At 45.5% G+C, this 18,090-nt stretch overlaps 1 protein-coding gene and 1 pseudogene across 1 annotated transcript in view; both read left to right on the forward strand.

Annotated features, from left to right (window-relative positions):
• The window catches only part of LOC146196346 (uncharacterized), a 53,663-nt gene extending 40,171 nt beyond the window's left edge, over positions 1 to 13,492 (forward strand). Inside the window, exon 6 of the mRNA XM_084596966.1 lies at positions 12,654 to 13,492. Within this exon, the coding sequence (XP_084453092.1) occupies positions 12,654 to 13,492 (839 nt within the window). The remainder of the gene's footprint in view (positions 1 to 12,653) is intronic.
• Positions 13,493 to 15,925: 2,433 nt separating this feature from the next.
• LOC146196347 (uncharacterized) lies at positions 15,926 to 17,706 on the forward strand (annotated as a pseudogene).
• The last annotated feature ends 384 nt before the right edge of the window (positions 17,707 to 18,090 follow it).

The following is an 18,090-nucleotide window of genomic DNA, read 5'->3' on the forward strand; positions in this document are numbered from 1 at the left end:
GTTAGCTCAATCGCTGTGTCAGAATCGAGTTATAAAAGGGATAAGGGTTATGACGACGAAGAAAGGACACGAGTTTGAATTTAGTAGGACTAATGGACATCAACCAATAATTTCATCAGTTTGGTACACTGTTAAGATCTGCCTTAAGAGTGTGGTGATCATCACGATTGTTAATGGTACCGTAAATGACACAATTATTCGCCAACATTCTAATATTGCAGTAAACATGCATGGGCAAGACATTAATATATATCAAGAATAGAAGTGGACAAATGACAAATTCTTGCGGGACGCCGGATGTTACTGGCATGGACGTAGACAGGTGGCCGTTAACATATACTGACTGCACACGATTAGATAGAAATTCTTCAATTAATTTTAAAATATTAGCGTGTAGTTTGAGCTGCGAAAGTTTTAGTAATAGTCGACGGTGAGGGAACTTGCCAAAGACTTTCACAAAATCTAGAAAAATGGCGTCGGTCTGCATGTTACGGTCGAGATTAATGTAAGTCATGAAAGAACAGTGATAGTTTGGTTTCGCATGAGAGGCCCTTGCGAAATCCGTGTTGTGAAGGATGGACAAACTTGTTTGAGTCAAGGAAATTAATGATTTGTGAGTATATAACGTGTTCCATTATTTTACACGGTGCGCTAGTTAAGGAAATAGGGCGGTAATTCAAAGGTGAGTTTCTGTTACCCGACTTGTAGACTGAAACCACCTTGCCCTGTTTCCAGTCAGCTGGAATGATTCTTGAAGAGAGTTACTGTGAGAAAAGGAGACACAAATAGGCGGCTCAAATAGTGTTCACATTCTTCAAAAGTTTTGAATTGATTAGTCAAGAAGACAGTGCTAATAAAATTCTTCACCTCACTTTTCTCTTTTGGATAGTATCCGGTCTGAACAATGATGTGGGTGAGTATCTCGTTGTGAAGAATACAGCCGTGGGAATATTTGGCTTGGCAAATATATCGCATATTCAGACCTACATGTTTGCTGTCATTGACTTCCTCTATTATTTTATGCGGCCAGGTATACTTAGAACGAGTGCACTTCCACTTTACGTTCTAAAGCTTTACTAACTTCACGGCAAAAGGGGTATCAATGCCCATGTCCTCAACGCAAACGCAGTGGACTTCCAGTGTGCCTCCACTTTCACAAGTACACAGCTTTCATGTAAATCGGTCTAAATTGCACACAACCTAAAAAATGTTTTATTTTCTCAACTAAACATGACTTTTAATAATGTTGTCTTTATCGCCCTCATCTTCCTCGTCACTTTAACTTGACGGAACCGAGGGAATTATGGTCACCTTTAGCTTTTCTTCAGCATCACTGGCAACATGGGAAGTAATGTAAAGGCCTAGCTGAGCCAACAAAACTGTTTTCTTTATTTTAAAGGGTCTAAGCTAGTAGCGACCAATAAAAGTAAGCGCCGTTGTCAGTAGAGCAGAGCCCAGCGTACTACAAAACTAGGAGCGTCTGCTTTACGATAGGGCAAAACGGTCAAAATGCTTGAAAATCAAGACAAGAACAATTTATGTACGTATTTTCTTCACCTGGAGACTTGATACTGGCAAAATACGGCGCAAAACGCGGACGCGAGCAAACTTTAAACAGGCGCTTAGCAATGAAAGTGGCGGGAAGCAACCACCCTGAACTTTCTGTACGGGCCATAATGACGGACGGAAAACCTTAGTATATGGTTTTGGGTTGACAGCAGACATCGTGACGAAACAATTGCGATCCACCTGAATAGATATTCAGTCTGCCCCTTCAATCGCTTTATAATCTAAGTGCACTTTTCATATTGTTATGTGGTGTAGCATGCTTACATGGAGCCAGCTACATTTCCTCCATAGATCTTCACTCTGGCTAATGGCGAATGAACGATGAACGAGACCGCGAAAAAACTGCATTTATCGCTCCTGACGGCCTCTACAAATTAAAATCATGCCTTTTGGCCTACGTAACGCCCCTGCAACTTTCGAACGCATGATGGATTCGTTGCTGTGCTGCTTTAAATGGACGACTTTTCTGTGTTATTTAAACGAAGTCATTGTTTTCTTGTCCACTTTTGACAGCCACCTCTCTCGCCTTTCAATCATTCTCGAGCTGTTCCGCCGCGCTGGCCTTCAACTCAACTCAAAGAAATTTAGTTTCGGCCATCGAGAGATCAAAGTTTTTGGCCACTTAGTGAATGCTGCTGGTGTTCAGCCTGACCCCGATAAGAATCACGCCGTTCGTACTTTTCCCACGCTACGTTCATATATTCATGTTCGAAATTTTTTCGGCTTGTGTTTGTATTTCCGTCGTTTCGTACAGAACTTCGCAGCCCTTGCCCTCTCACCGCTCTACTGAAAAAAAGATTCACCTTTCGCTTGGGGGCCTGACCAAGAAGCAGCTTTCTCCGAACTTATCGCTGCTCTCACCAATCCACCCGTCTTGGCCCATTTCAACCCTTCGGCCCCTACCGAACTCCGCGCTGACGCAAGTGGTCAAAGGCATTGGAGCTTTCCTCGCTCAAAGCAACCGCGGCCGCACCAGAGTGATTGCGTATGCCAGCCGCCTACTATCTAGGGCAGAACAAAATTACTCTATCATAAAGAGGGAGTGCCTAGCTCTTGTTTGGGCTATTGTGAAATTGCGCCTTTATTTGTTTGGGCGACCCTTTACTGTTATCACGGACCACCATGCCTTGTGCTGGCTTTGTGCAACGGCGGTGATTCCCTCAATAGAGGAGACAGTTGAAAGCACCACGTTACCCCCCTTTCTCCCATCCCAAACTAGAACATCAATCCTCCTCCTCCTTGTGCTGGCTTTCTTCACTCAAAGACCCTACTGGACGTTTGGGACGCTGGGCGTTAAGGTTGCAAAAATGCATCTTTTCCGTGGTTTATAAGTCTGGTCGGCTTCATAAAGATACGCACTGCTTATCTCGTCACCTTATCGATCCTCTCAGCTCCACGGCCTGTGACATTGACGCATGTGTCCTGTCTTTATTGGCCTTTCCCCACATAGCTGACGAACAGCGCTTGGACTCTGCGCTCCGGTTTATCATCGACCGATTGGCTACCAGCCAGTCTCATCCTACCCTCTCCTTGTTCGTACTCCAAGAGGACGCACTATACCACCTCAATATGCGGCCTGATAGCGTTGAGCTCTTGCTCGTCGTACCTAAACATCTGCGCTCCACCATCCTGGAGCAGTTTGATGATGCTACCACCGCTGGACATCTTGGCGTGTCCCGCACGTATGACAGCGTGAGCCAATGTTTTTACAGGCTGGGTCTCTATCGCTCTGTTCAGCATTATGTGGCCGCATGTGAGTTGTGCCAGCGTAAAAAAATAGAAAAAAAACATCCGTATTGCCATCTGGACACCTGAAGCCAATTTCCATCCCTACTGACCCGTTTTTCCGTGTTGATTTTGATTTTCTTGGACCCTTCCCGGTCTCTGCCTCGGGCAACAAATGGACCGCCGTAGCGACCGACTATGCTACGCGTTACGCTCTTACCCGCGCGATCCCGACTAGCTGCGCTACAGACGTCGCTGATTTCCTCCTCCCCGACGTGATACTACAACATGGTGCCCCTCGTGAACTACTCGCGGATCGTGGTCGCTGCTTCCTCTCTAGAGTGGTTGACGAGCTACTTCGTGTGTGCACCGTCCGCCACAAATTTACCACGCCCTATCACCCTCAGACCAACGGCCTCACTGAATGCCTCAGCCATAAGCTCACAGATATGTTATCAATGTATGTCCCCGGCGACTACCGGGATTGGGATATTAATCTACCCTCTGTAACATTTGCCTATAACTCATATCGACATGATACCGCTGGCTACTCTCCATTTTACCTGCTCTTTGGCCGACACCATTATTCCCCTTTGATACATCGCTACCCTCTACTGACGCCGCCACTAGTACTTACGCTCGTGACACCGTCTCCCGCGCTAATGATGATCGCCAGATTGCTTGCGACAGGCCCTTTTCCTCCCAAGGCTCCCAGCAATCCTGCTAAAAAGTCACCACCGCGATATGCGCTACGCCCCAGGCTATCTCGTTCTGCTCTGGCTCCCATCCCGCCGGGTGGGCTTGTGAGCAAAAAGTTCTACCACGCTACACAGGCACCTACCGTATCTTGCGCCGAGTCACTGACGTCACATACGAAATCGAATCTCTGAACCCGAAGTCTTCTGCACCACACTTCCGACATTGTGCATCTGAAACGACTCGGACCGTATTATTCACGCCCTGCTTCGTTTACCTCAATCGCACGGGGACTGTGCTTCTGTGGCGGGAGTAATGTTATGTGGTGTACCATGCTGGCATTCAGTAAGTGAAGAACGAAGTGTCTGCGTGTGTGGATGAAGACGACGTTGAGTGTTGAGCTGTGCGATTAAGTAGTGCCCATCAATTCCCGAATGATGTTGCCCACTGGTGCGTGAATTCCACTCGTAACAATATGGACGCTGGTTCCTAATGGGTTAATGAGAAACTACCCTCACTAGCTGGTGTAATAGCGTTGAACGTTGCAAAGGTCAATTTCCAATAGCGGCCTTTCTGGAGCCAGAGATTCTCAGCACCCTTTGCTCCGTTGCAGGTCTGACCGCGTCTGTAGTCCGTTGCTTCGCAGCCGCTAGGGACAGAGGGCCAGGGGCTTGTTAGAGCATGCATAGAAGGTTGTGGCCAAACACTACACCAGGGTGCCGAAAACCTGTTCAGGTGAGGGAGTGCGTTTTCATAGGTGTTTATGCAATTCTATCGCCATGCCAGTTTTTAAAGCGCAGCTTTTTTTGCGCCTGTTTCGGCGTTTCGCGTCGTCGTTGGCGTCGCCTTCGTAATCAGCGTTGTGCCTCGTAACCAGGTCCCCCCCTTCTCAGTTCCCAGATCAACCTTCCCCTTCCTTCGTGGCGGCGACCGCGCGAGTTCTTCGATTGCTGCGCGTGCTCCTACCATCACCGTTCGCAGCTGTGTTATAGCGATTATAGCCACAATTTCCTAATAAAATAGAGTATATTAGGAAGACTATATTTTTTCTGCCGTCAGGCTATCGCTAAGAATAGTGTTACATTTATCACTTTCGCAACGTCTACCATTTACGCTCAGTGCGTTTTATACGTTGACTGAGAAGCCCGGGCCCATGCTTTTATTTTTTTTTTTGCATGGCAATACTAATCCGGCCTTTGTGCCGCGATGGAAATGAAGAGCTTTGTGTAGGCAGATATACGCCAGCATGATGTTTTTCGTTTTTATAAAAAAAAATTATCATTTTGAGACGCGCGGGGGGAATGAATAAAAGCCTTGATTCAGTACGGCTCTAGCTTTTTACACGGAGTGATCGCGACATGTGGGCGCGCGCTAAAAAGATGATGATAGGGCGGTGGAGAGAACAGAGCGAGGCTGCTGAATAGAATCAATAAACTCTATAGGAGAGCCAGGTAAAACTCGGCATGAAGCATAGTGCAAAATATTGCTACTTAGCCCCACCTAACCTATAGACGCGCAATCTAATTCATTATTTTAGCTAGGCTCGTGGTCAGAGCCTAGTCCATTCTGACGAAAAATGGGCAGTAAAATCGTATTTTAGCATCACAAACTGACCAAGCGCGTCAGACAGAAGGCTTAGCATTCGTCCAGTCGGGTGCTGCCACTGCCACTCGTCGACCGCCACATCGACATTGCGACAATAAATGTGGCTGCTCATTAGTAGGGGTACTCGACTGCTTAACACAAATACACGGGATCAAAACTAAGTCAAGTTGACCATTTTCAATGCAGGTGGAAAGCAAGATGCTTGTGTACTGTGCAATGACCGCGCACGTTATAGAATCCCAGGTGGTCAAAATTTTTAGATCCTTCTCTGTAGTATCACTAATGTCCGATTCGCATTAGGAAGTTAAACCCTATAGAACAAGAAAAAGGATTCGAAGTAACAATATGCGTGACACTATAGGAGGAGGAGGAAGATGAGGAGGAAAGGCAGAGAGGTTAACCAGTAAAAGCAAACGGTTTGCTACCCTGCACTGGGGGAAGGGGATGAGTGGATATAAAAGTTGTGAGAGAGGGATAGTTGAAGTTAATACAGTCACATAACAGACATGTCTGTGGGTTGGTGTAGCATTCACAAACTCGTATTTTTTTATGATAGGCATGGCAAACAACCCTAGATGTACAAACTGTGGATGCGACGAGTCTATAGGCCACATTCTTTGTGAGTGCCCGATATACAGTGAGGAAAGGCAGTGTCTGCGCCGTTCGCTGGAGCATCTAGATGGGCGCCCATTGAGTGAAACTAAGATTTTAAGTGCCTGGCCACGGCGATCGTCTGGGGTGAAGGCCTCCCAGGCACTGCTCTGCTTTATGAGAAGCACAGTCCTAATCGAAAGAGTATGAGTTTGCTATGACATGACTGTAACGTGATGTGATGTGACACTATAGAATAGGAGATAAAAAGGGGGCAGAGAATTTAGACGTATACGACATAGCCAGGGTACTCGGAAACCCTGACTAAGCAGCTGGGGTCTCAAAGGCTGATTATGAAATGACTGGCAGGTTTAGTCGGGCTGCATAGTTTGTAATCTAGAAAAGTTGAAAAAAAAATTGTCCTATGGATATGTCAAGCTTCATGTGCATTCGTCACGATAGACATTCTTCTCACAAGTTTTGAAATTGCGCCTCATTTAAAGAAGAAGAAGTAGAACTTATTCCTAACATGTTAAGAGATAAAAAATAGTATATATACAGAGGAGTGTCTCCAAATAAAACGACTTACACAGGGCCATAATCATTTCGCGCCAGATGTTGCGGCAAAGCAAGCGTATCTGAATACGTATAGATGAAAGAGATCTGAACAAGGGTTGAGGAGGAGTGTCAGTTCGGAAGCACAAGCCAACGTTTAGACAAAAAGACTGTACTTCGTCTTGGAAACGCAAATCATTGTTGGCAGGGTTTAAATGCGTTCTTATTCCCGAAGAATAAAACGGTGGAGGAAAAAAAAGGTAAAGAAGGAGAGATGTGCAGAAGAAGGAGTGAAATTACGTTTCCATAGCTATGAATTCTTTGAGCCTTGAAGCGGTGATGTTGCTTAAAAACAAAATAAAAATGCGGCAGCCACAGGATGATGCGTCATCCCTCTAAAGCAATTCGGACGCTGGCAGGTGTTTCTCGGAAGGAGACACTCTCTGTTAAAGGAGATAATAAGCAATACAGCTTCAGCGGAAGTACCATAACCGGCTAAGAACGTTAGATAACAAATAATATAGACAAGGAAGAGGGAAATGCAATTGCAAAAAACAGAAAAATATTTCATCGTAGTAAATCATACCTGCAAGCGGGGCATGATGAGAAGAGAAGCATTCAATAGGGGGGGACCGAACTAAGCGCTGAGAAGGAAACATGTTTGGAAAAGCCTATTGAACTTAAATGATCTTGAGGGTGCAGGCTGGGAATAAATTTCAAAGTTCACGCTGTGTGAGATTCTTTTCCCCGCCTGATTATTACGCAAGGGTATATATTTAAGGGATTTTAATTTCGCTCTTACCAAACTTATTTTTCTGGGTTCCTAAGTACAAACTTTATGGATTAGAAATGCCTGCCAATATTTTCTGTCCCCTGCAGATCTCTAAGCTGACTGCCGAACAAGCAATTTATTTCATCAAAATTAAAGGCATTCTGATTGAAATTCTCGAAAACTGCTTTCGGCAGGATTGTGCGGCATCTGCATGATTACAATTTAGCCTTACAATTTAGCACTGATAGCCCTGTCTCCCATGTGTATTGCTTATGGCAGTGTTAAAACATTTACTGCGGACTGCTGCTGCTTGTTTTGAAATTGAGAGTATTATATGGTTCACCAGTTGATGACAGAAATGTGTACAGATTGGTCAAACGGAACTGTGACATCATCACAAAAGAGAGAAGCGGAGTTATCAACTCTTGCAAACTTTGAAAGGCAATCTCGGCACATGTGACGTCACGGGTCAATATCCGGATTGAGGTTAAATTTCACAGGAAGCTTCCTGCAAGTAATCGAAGTTAATTAAGATGGGAATATTTGGACTAATTTGAAAGGATGCGACTTGAAACGGGCCTTTCGGATTGCAGATCGGTGCGCTACTCACATGTCGAGAAGGCTCTTTATCTAATACAGACATGGTCAATACGCGGTACAGTCAGTATATTTCTCATAAAAGAAAGATGAAATAAAGTGATTAAAAACACGAACAAAAATCTTGTTACTGCGGTCATGCCTTCAACTTCAGAGTACGTAGGCAGCCTTACGTGGCCTTTGTAACTATTTCATGACTGCTGAGTGTTATGCCAGGACAACTGAAAGTAATTTTATTATAGTTTGTTATTGTTCGGCAAGACAAGAATAATGAAGCTTATATTATGCAATTTGGACTGGCGATTTCATTCTTGCTTTAACTGGGGTTCTTACGTTCTCTCCTTAAATTAGTGCAGGCTACTTCAAAATATATCACGTTTATTCACATACTGGTTTTATAATTACTGTATTTCGTGTCTGCAAAATGTTCGGACTCAGTCAGTCAGAGCAAACGAAAAGAACATTGTGGTGGAAGATTGAGTTTATTTCATGACACTTGAACTCTACTGAGAAGCTTAGAACAAGAATATATCAGGAATTGTCATAGGCGCACAATAAACTATTAATAATGAATGAAGTGCCATTACACGCCTAACGCGGCCCGCACGGTAAGAGTTACTTCGCATTTTTTCGAATAAAACAATGCTATGGTGCAGAGTAGAGAAAAGCAGAGCAGTGATTGGATGACCTCAAGTTTACGAAATACAAGTGTACAGAGAGTTTTCGTGCATAGTGTTTCAGTCGCTCTCCGAGCTGAGGCTGCTCTCCGACTCGCTGTTCCCAAGAGAGCGCCACTCGCGACGGGGAATTTGCGTCCACAGCGGCGGAATGTACTGATTGTCTGCTACAAAGTGCAGAAGGTGAAACCGGCGCAGGGATGACGACAAGCTGTCGGAAATGCAGAGCCGCTGAAGGAATATATCATGCAAACTTCTGTGCAGCTCCGCCGGAAGTTTTCAGGAGTAGTCGGCGGAGCAGTCGACTGGGCCACGGATCGACCTTGGCTCGGGGATTGCTTCCCACCTGCTTTTAGAAGATGCGATCTGTGTTCAGGATCTTAGTTTAAAATACAATTACTCCGAAAAGAGCAGAAAACTTTCTTGTAGAAGTGCTCCAGCTCTTCGATTGGTATTCACCATGACATAAGTTTTAATTAAATTACGGCTCAGTACCAATCTGAATATAATGTTCGGTAACTTACATCCTTATTTATTGCACAAAGCTTCTATTTTGATTACAGCTTTATGATCGGTAATTGTGCAAATATTTGCTCATATTTGTGGTTTTCTTTTAAGTAGCACAATAAAGTAGCTCTGTAAAATGTGATTCTAAGCAGCCAGACGCCTCTGAAAATGGACTTAACGAGCTTTAATCCACCTTCACACCTTGATAAAATATAACAACGAACTCAGTTTAAAAGAATTAGAATTGTTTCATTATTCACAATTCATGCGATTGGTAGACATTCAGATTGTGTACCGCCGCAGTCGTTGTTGTGTTCATAGGCAGGGCTGCTTTAAACGTAGCGTTGTAGAAATATAAATCACACAAAGACCGTTCAGAAACGTAAACCTATGAAAAAAGCAACGAAAGATAGTCTGCAAAGAGTTCAACCGAGCGGAAGTACGGCCAGTACATTTCTCTTTTCTTCATAGCGAAACATAGCAGCCGTTACTCGATCAGGTTCCCCGGCCAAGTTTACGAGCGAAATCCGAATGGCCCGAAGTGAATTAGCATTCAAGCGCCGTTTTCTTTGTTTCTGGGCGTAATGCAATACACATGAGTACGGCGCGATGTCTTGTTCTCGGCATATATAATCCTTACGCAACTAACAGCTATTCATTGATAATGCGAAAATAAAAGCAGAGGCAAGTTCTGAGAGAAACTTCGAAGAACAACTCTCATCAAGAAGGATGAGACCACCTGAATATTGATAAATATATGCAATGAGAGCAGTGGTAATCACGGGGAAGAAATTGTGCCCTCTTACGCAATCTTCGTTCTCCCAGTTTCCTGAAGATTTAATTGATTGCCGACCCTTAGGGTACGGGAACTCTCTTTCCAACCCTGGATTTCATTAAAGGCAAGCTGGCCAACATCATACATGTAAAATTTCATTTTTAGTTTCTTTCTCAGCACAAAAAAAAAAGAATAGAAATGTAAAAAGGAAAGTACAGGAATGGTACAGAGAATCCTAATTCCTGGCTTTTTCGATACTCAGGGAAAGTAATGTTCCCTGGTCATTTTTATGAGAACACCGCCGAACTTTGCTAAAGTAGTGAGGCGGCACAAATTGAGAAATAAAAAAAAGGAGTGTAATTCGACAGCACTATAGGAAGGCAGATCGTTGGCTCTGAGGAAGTGCTGGCGGAACGGTAGTTGTAGGTAGCGTTCCAGTACAGTAATTTTCGATGCAGGACACACCTAGCCGAGAGACATTTTGTCAGCCCATGGCTGTACGTTTGTGCTGTCCATGATACATTAATGTTTCTTTAATGAGTTTGAAACGACTGCACCCTCTCCATTAGGATTTCAAATAAAAGGAGCGAACCGACCTCTTTGTAGCCAGCAGCCCTCTGTCCTCCGTTTCGAGTGGAGTACGTGCAACAATGATCGCTGTGAGTAGTTTCTGCTAGCTTCCTTTTCCTCTCAGACGCTGCGTTGCGAGGTTTGGGAGGTTTTGAATGCACGCATCTTCATTTCCTTACAAAGTATATATTCCATTCCGGCACGCCTAAATATTGGCTGTAGACGCGCATGACTTTTTTAGCACGACGAAGCTAAACTTTTGTATGACTTAGTGCTTCCTGAGAGGCGTCTAGCTCTTCTTGTTTGTAGTAAGTTCATTGTCGCGCCTACGTTTTAATTATCGCTGTTATGCCGCAGTCAAGTGTAATTTTTAGGTGGAAGGAGGGTAAAACAAAAGGTTTCACAGATAACTGTACCTTGGAGCCCAAATACTGCTGCCAGATTGTGAAAAGTTTTCTGTGAGGCGCTCCTGTGGACAAAGCCCTGAGCTACGAGTTCAATATGGGTATAGAACTGAAGCAATAATAAATGCATGGTATGACATATTAAGTCACATAAGACTTACGTAAGATTTCCATGGTAAGACTTACTAAGTCTGGTTTTGAAATTTTGCAGTTTAACGGATATTAATTATCTGTATTTTTCATAAAGAGAAATATGGTAGAATTTTTTCTTGCCAATACGTTTCTTAATTCTTTACATTGGTTCAGAAGGTTTAAGGTACAGAAGTGACTCAGATCATAGTACGAGATATGCCTTGCTACGGAAGATTCGAGCACCTGTAGTTCTTTAAGTGCATTAAAGTCGACCAATACTCGGCTGCCATTCTTCTGACCTCCGCCGCAAAGGGGCAGCCTCGACAAGGATCAAACCACTATTTTGCGTGCTTGCAGGCGAAGTTTACGGGACTTGTAACAACATGGCAAAGGCTTACGAACAACATTTCTTAAATGGCAAAACTTATTATTGATATAACTACCACGCTTGCTTTAAAATGTTGGTCTGTCGCGTAATGTTAGAGCGCAACAACAAAATGTCCAAGAGTCAAAAGTAATTGAAAACCAATAAGCGGTGGTTTACTTCGAATACTTAGAGATATACGCGCAGAAGTTAAACTGAGCCCTCTATTAGCTAATTTTAGCTTTACTTAGCTTCGCTTTGTTATCACTTGACACATTTAGTTGACATTTAGTGGATGCTTTAGTTGTTTATTGGTATGAAAGCAGCGTAATTAAAGCATTTAGTGCAGCTTTGTCGGGGAAAATTTGACACGTTTAGTTGACATTTAGTGGATGCTTTAGAGTTTTATTGGTATGAAAGCGGCGTAATGAAAGCATTTATTGTAGCTTTGTCAGGGGAAATGAAGAAGGTGAAGACGATGACAACCGAAGCGCAGCGTGAAAGACTAGCAACTTAGTATTGACGAAACCGGCTATGGGGATTGCGCAGTGGCCTAACTTGGTGGCCACTGGAGGTGAGCTCTTTACCTTGACTTTAGCTCGAAACCCCCGGGCGGCTAGGCTTTCCAAGCGCACGTTCTAAAGATTCTTTGCAGCCTCTTCGACAAAGTCGAAGAATGCGGGTAGCAATGGTTCTGCATTAAAAGTGATATGTTGTGAAAAATAATCTAGGCGCTTGCTTCGAGGTATCCTCCTAGGCTTATACAGCTTCATTTAGGGCGCTCTCTGCACATAGGAGGTTTCTCTTTTTCAAGTGGCCTAATTTCTGGTGCCAATTTGTTACTAAATATAATAGGAGAGAAAGCGAAATATCACTGTAAGAATGGGTATGAAAGCATTAGGGTGTAAGCATTTGTAACAGCAAATAATTTTCATCAAGTATTTGTTCTTTGAGTAGTGTGAAAAATATTACTGATGTCAAGAAAAGGTTATTTTCTCTCACTTCTTGGCCCCTTCGCAGTTCCGTGTCTGCCTGATCTTGGCTCTGGCCGCCAGCGCTCTCGCTGGATACACCGGCTACGGCTACGGACTTGGCTTGGGCTATGGCTACGGAGCTTCCTATGTTGCCGCTCCAGCCATCGCCTCTTACCACGCACCAGCGGTCACCACCGTTGCCCACGCCCCAGCCGTTGCTACTGTCGCCCACGCTGCTCCAGTCGTTGCTGCTGCTCCAGCTGTCACTACCACGTACCACGCCGCCCCAGCTGTCACTACAGTGGCACATGCTGCCCCAGCCGTCGCCACCTACGCTGCTCCAGCCGTCGCCACCTACGCTGCTCCAGCCGTCGCCACCTACACTGCTCCAGCCGTAACAAAGGTTGCCACCACCTACCACGCCCCAGTCGCTACCGCTGTTGCCGCCCCAGTCGCCACCTACGCCGCCGCTCCAGCTGTCGCCACTTACCACGCTGCCCCAGCCGTTACCACTTACCACGCTGCCCCAGCCGTTACCACTTACCATGCCGCTGCACCAGTCGTCGCCGCTCCAGCTGTGACCAAGGTTGCCACCACCTACCACGCTGCCCCAGTCGCTACCGCTGTTGCTGCTCCAGTCGCCACCTACGCCGCCGCTCCTGCTGTCGCCACTTACCACGCTGCCCCAGCTGTTGCCACCACCACCGTCCACCACGCCCCAGCTGTGGCCACCGTTGCCCACGCTGCACCAGCTGTCGCTACCGTGGCTCACGCAGCTCCAGTCTACGGATACGGCATTGGTACGCTCGGCTACGGTGTCGGCCACTACGGCTTCGGTCACGGTCTTCTCGGCTACGGCCTGAACTACGGCTATGGTCTTGGCTCTCCGTTCGACTACACCACCCTCCTCCGCAAAAAGAAGTGTGAGTACACTGACGATCTCATGTATCCACAAGCTAAGGCCGCAATAGATAATTAGAGTCATTATACTGAGACCAGTTTTATCAGGTTAAATCTAGGTTTCGTTACGCACTCGCTCAAAAGCAAATAACTTTCACGAAATTAGTCCAAAAACGCCTAATATTCCTACTGGCTTTGACTTATCGTGCGGAGGGGTTACTTTTTAAGCTAACAAACTGGTATAGCAGCGCGAAATCTCCCAGTTAGTGGATATGATGGAAAAAAGCTCGGACCTCACATTTGTTTTTTCTCTTTTTTTTTCAGAATCTGCACAAGATGTATCAAGCCTACATTCAACATTATATTCTGCTCAGCGGTTTCCACTGAAGTGTCATGTGTCAATAAACATACACATTTTCAAACGTGTGTTCTATTGTGCGACCCGTAAACACCGGAGAGAAAGAGCCATCAATTGGTACAGCCTTTACCGAATATAGCATGCAAGGACTGTTTACGCTCTCAAGTTTGAAGTGGAGTGCGAAGAAAAGCAACCAATCAGAAAGGGGTACTCTTACAAGCTAGTTGCGAATGATGGGAGTTCCTGAGGCAGATATAGGTGATAAGTGGAGAATTTAGTTTGGTAGATGGTTTCCAAGGCTTTTATTAAAATTCGCGTACACTTCAAACATACATGCGCTAGGGCGTAATATTTAAGAAACAAACGATGTTTAGAGCGGGCTGTGCGTTCGCAAAATTAAACAAGACATTTATTACGCCCACATTTGGAAGCAATGTATACGGACACTGCACACGCCCGAATAAGAATACTACAGGAATGAGGATGGATCTGTGGTGGAGAAACGAAAGAAATAAGCGGGGCTTTAATAATACTTGATACTGCTTCTGCGAAGGTTAAACCATATCTAATGAAAAGGTTGAATTTCATTTTTTTTTACATATCATGCAGTGTTCCACTATATACGTCCCTTTTCTAAAACAAACTATGATTATGGCATGTTGTAAATTGAAATAGAAAAAGAAATTTTCCTTGCACGTTGAATTAAAGCATGCGGCCAACTATATGCTTTGACCGGGTATATATTTAATAGTTTAGAGATGGTTATTTTATTCTTACTATAGGTGGGTCAGGTCGGTCTGTGCAGATGGATTTACAGCAAGGCGAACCGTAAGGCATGGTACAGCTAAGTGAAAAAAAAACGATAAATTAGCAAAAATTATATAATCAGCACTTTCAGTTATGAATGCAAGGGCCGACATTATATTAAGCAATTGAGGGCCGTCAACATAGAAGCTGAATAAAGGTTTCCAATTCTCTGAAACAGCAATGGATTTAAAAATATCTAAAGGCAAGATTATCCTTTTTAGCTGCTAAATTTCGCTCACAGCTATGTAAATTTCTTGACTTGCGCCACTGAGCACATCATTATCGTTGAAACCACGTCATCTGCTTCTACAGGAGAAAATAGACGAACGGTTTCTGCATTTACTATATTAGATATGCGAGCGACACCTTGTTAAAAACTTGCATTGCGGGAAGCAAACTTTACAGGCTAATGATACATATTTTCGACGTTATATATTTCTAACTGTATTGCCAATAATTAAATTTTGAAAACACGGCGTAGCTTGCATCTTGACGGCCTTCAACTAATTAGCAAAATAATGGTTCTTTAAGGTAAACGTAATAAACTTTATTAGCCAAATCTAGTAATCAGTTGTTTAATCACTGACTCTATCATGTACAAAAAATTAGACTTGTGGCACGATCCATCGGATCTCCAGCCGAGCACTTTAACGAACGTTTACTCTAACCATTTGCACATGGTTGCGGGACGCTTGCCCCACCGCGATGGTGCAGTGGATAAAATGCCCGACTACTGTGCCGGAGTACACGAGTTCGATTCCGACCGCCGGCGGCTGCGTTGTTGTTGTGGCGGTAGGAAGAAGGAAAAGAAAAAATTTGGAGGACGCTTAAGCTTCGCCTTCAAGAGTAAACGCGATAGCGTTAGTGCACCTCGTCGAAAAAACTTATTAAACGCAAGGGTATCGGGGCATCCTCGCACTGCTACCCGCGCGGCTCGAAGGGGAGAAGCGGGTGAGCGAAGATAGTGATCTAAAGAAAGGAAAGACGCTTGATTCTACAACCCGTGAGGGTGCAAGGCGAAACGTCAGGGGCGAGTGGCGCGCCACGTGTCGGGGCAGCGCCGCACATTGCGAGGAGGCGTTCTTCTGTGTTTGCCGCAAGATGGCTCTGCATGTGCGCAGAGCGCAGAAGAAATGTAGCGGAAACGTACTTCGCTACTCGTGCAACTGCGACTTCTGTAAGTAACATGCTCATAATTACCGATATACACCGCAGTGTAACGTTCTACGGCACGTTTCTAAGGCAACACCGCATTCACTAGAAGCGCTTTTGTACCGCTTTCATGCATCGAACTCCTGGCTGTGGCGAGAGTGGTGCGCGCGGTAGCGGCGCGAGCAGCGTTTCACGATGCTCTCCGCTACAAAGGTTCAATCGGCCTCAGGCCGAGGTACTGCTCAGGTTAATGCCAGCAGTAATGATTACCGTGTTGTCCTTCCCCGTTTCCCAACTGGTAAGCTTGTCTTCGATTCTGTTTTTCTGCATGCTGACCTCGCCGGTCACCCCTACCGTGCCCAAGACTTCAGAGACGCCCTTCGGAACGTGGTGGATTTGGAATAAATAAGCTCTATTGGACAATTTCAAATGTCGCATGTCTGGATGGTTACATGTAAATCGGCGCACTCTAAAGCAAACCTAGTCTCATGTGGAGATTTATTGGTTAAGAACCGTCGCTGTGTTGTTGTGGATCCAGTACCGAAGGAGATAAAGGCGAAACTTCTCTGGCTGCCTGAACGCTTGGATGACTCCTTTATTCGTGAAGCTCTACAAGCTTATGGCAAAGTCACCTCGATTTCGAGGTAAAAGTGGAAAGTTGCCGATATGGAACAGATGAAGACGCTCAGCCGAGATGTCACTTTGACTCTTGCCGAAGGGGTTAGCGTTGGTGACGTTCCACATCAGCTAACAGTGTGTGGAGTGCAGAGCCTCGTTTTGATACCTGGCCGGCCACCTCTCTGTCTCCGCTGCAACCGTGTAGCACATATTCGTCGGCACTGCCGTACGCCGCGTTGCGAAGATTGCCGGCGCTTCGGCCACACTGCAGAGGAGTGTGTGGTTACATACGCGGACAAGCTTCGGCACCGAGTCCGGCCTCCTGACGAAGCATTACGGGAGCACATCATGGACGCGTCTGAGATAATTGATGCGTCTGGCGACCTTCCTGTCGGCGTTGTGGCCGAGTCCTCAAGTGCTACTACACAGGATACTGAGGAACAAAATACTGCTCATGCGTCCGAGGGTAATGAGAACAACTCAGCGTCTCAGGCCTTGGACGAGATGTGTCAAGCTTTGGACAAGGAGCCAACCGCAGACTGTCCACCAATCGTTCCCGAACACCCAGCGAATGTCACCGCGGAGATTGTGACCCCTGTGGCCGTTACTGTGCAACAACGTCCAGACCAGAGCCAAGTTCCTGTGGCTGACGGGCTCGCGGCTGCCGACGAGCCAGTCTTGAAACGCCGTGCATCATGTGCCTCCGAGTCCAGTGAGGAGGACGATCAAGCTGGCAACAAGCATCGTCGTAGCGGTCGAGCGTCGAAGCACAAAGGGAAGTGCCGGCGTTCGTGGTCGAGGAGGCCTGGCGGTGGTTCGGAGGTGGCTTCGCCGTCTTCCGAGAGGCAAATGGAATTGTAGACAAAACTATGTGCTGTCACCATGGCGGTCTCTGAAGAGATAGTGCTTGCAACTCTCAATGTACGGGGTCTTAGGTCTCGCCAGAGACAGATGCAACTTCGCAGACTTTTGCACAGCAGACGTCTAGATATTGTGGCAGTCCAAGAGACGAAGATAGAGAGAGAGGAGGAAACCGAGAGGGCGCTACAGCCCTTTTTGGCAGATTTTAATGTCATTGTTGCACATGCTGTGGGCTTGTCGGCAGGTTGTTTTCTGTTTCTGCGAAAGACGCTGCCTTCTGCTGGCCTAACCTATAATGTCGACGCCGAAGGTCGGTTGATATGTTGCGATCTTCTACTTTTTAGGAAACCATGGCGGATAATTAATGTTTATGCTTTTAATACTGTGACAGAGCGCATAAGTTTTCTTGAGCACATAGCCAGCTTACTTGACTGTGACCGACATCTTGTGCTAATGGGTGACTTCAACTGTGTTTGCAATCCCATAGATGGTTCTAGTCCAGACGCACGCAGTGACAGGAGTGGGGAACTTTTGTTCCGTGTTACAGAAGATGCGGGACTGGTTGATACAGGGGCATCCTGCCGTGCTTTTAGATCATTCACCCACATTCAGGGTCATTCTCACGCTCGTCTATACCGGATCTATGCATCTTGTACATTAGTTTCCCGCTGGCTTGTTTGAGAAACTATACCGGTTTCGTTTTCTGATCATAGCACGGTAGTAGCCCGGCTCGGCGGCAATGACCATTCAAAGTTTAGGCCGCAGTGGGAACTTTGTAAGTTAAACACATCGCTGGTAAATGATCAAGAATTTATCATTCGTGTGCGCTCACAGCCCCAATCATGTTTTCCAGAAATCTACCATTGTTCGCCGCTTGGGAA

The sequence above is a fragment of the Amblyomma maculatum genome, chromosome 3 (assembly GCF_055883805.1).
Source record: "Amblyomma maculatum isolate TAMU_Amacu chromosome 3, ASM5588380v1, whole genome shotgun sequence".
Taxonomy (NCBI): domain Eukaryota; kingdom Metazoa; phylum Arthropoda; class Arachnida; order Ixodida; family Ixodidae; genus Amblyomma; species Amblyomma maculatum.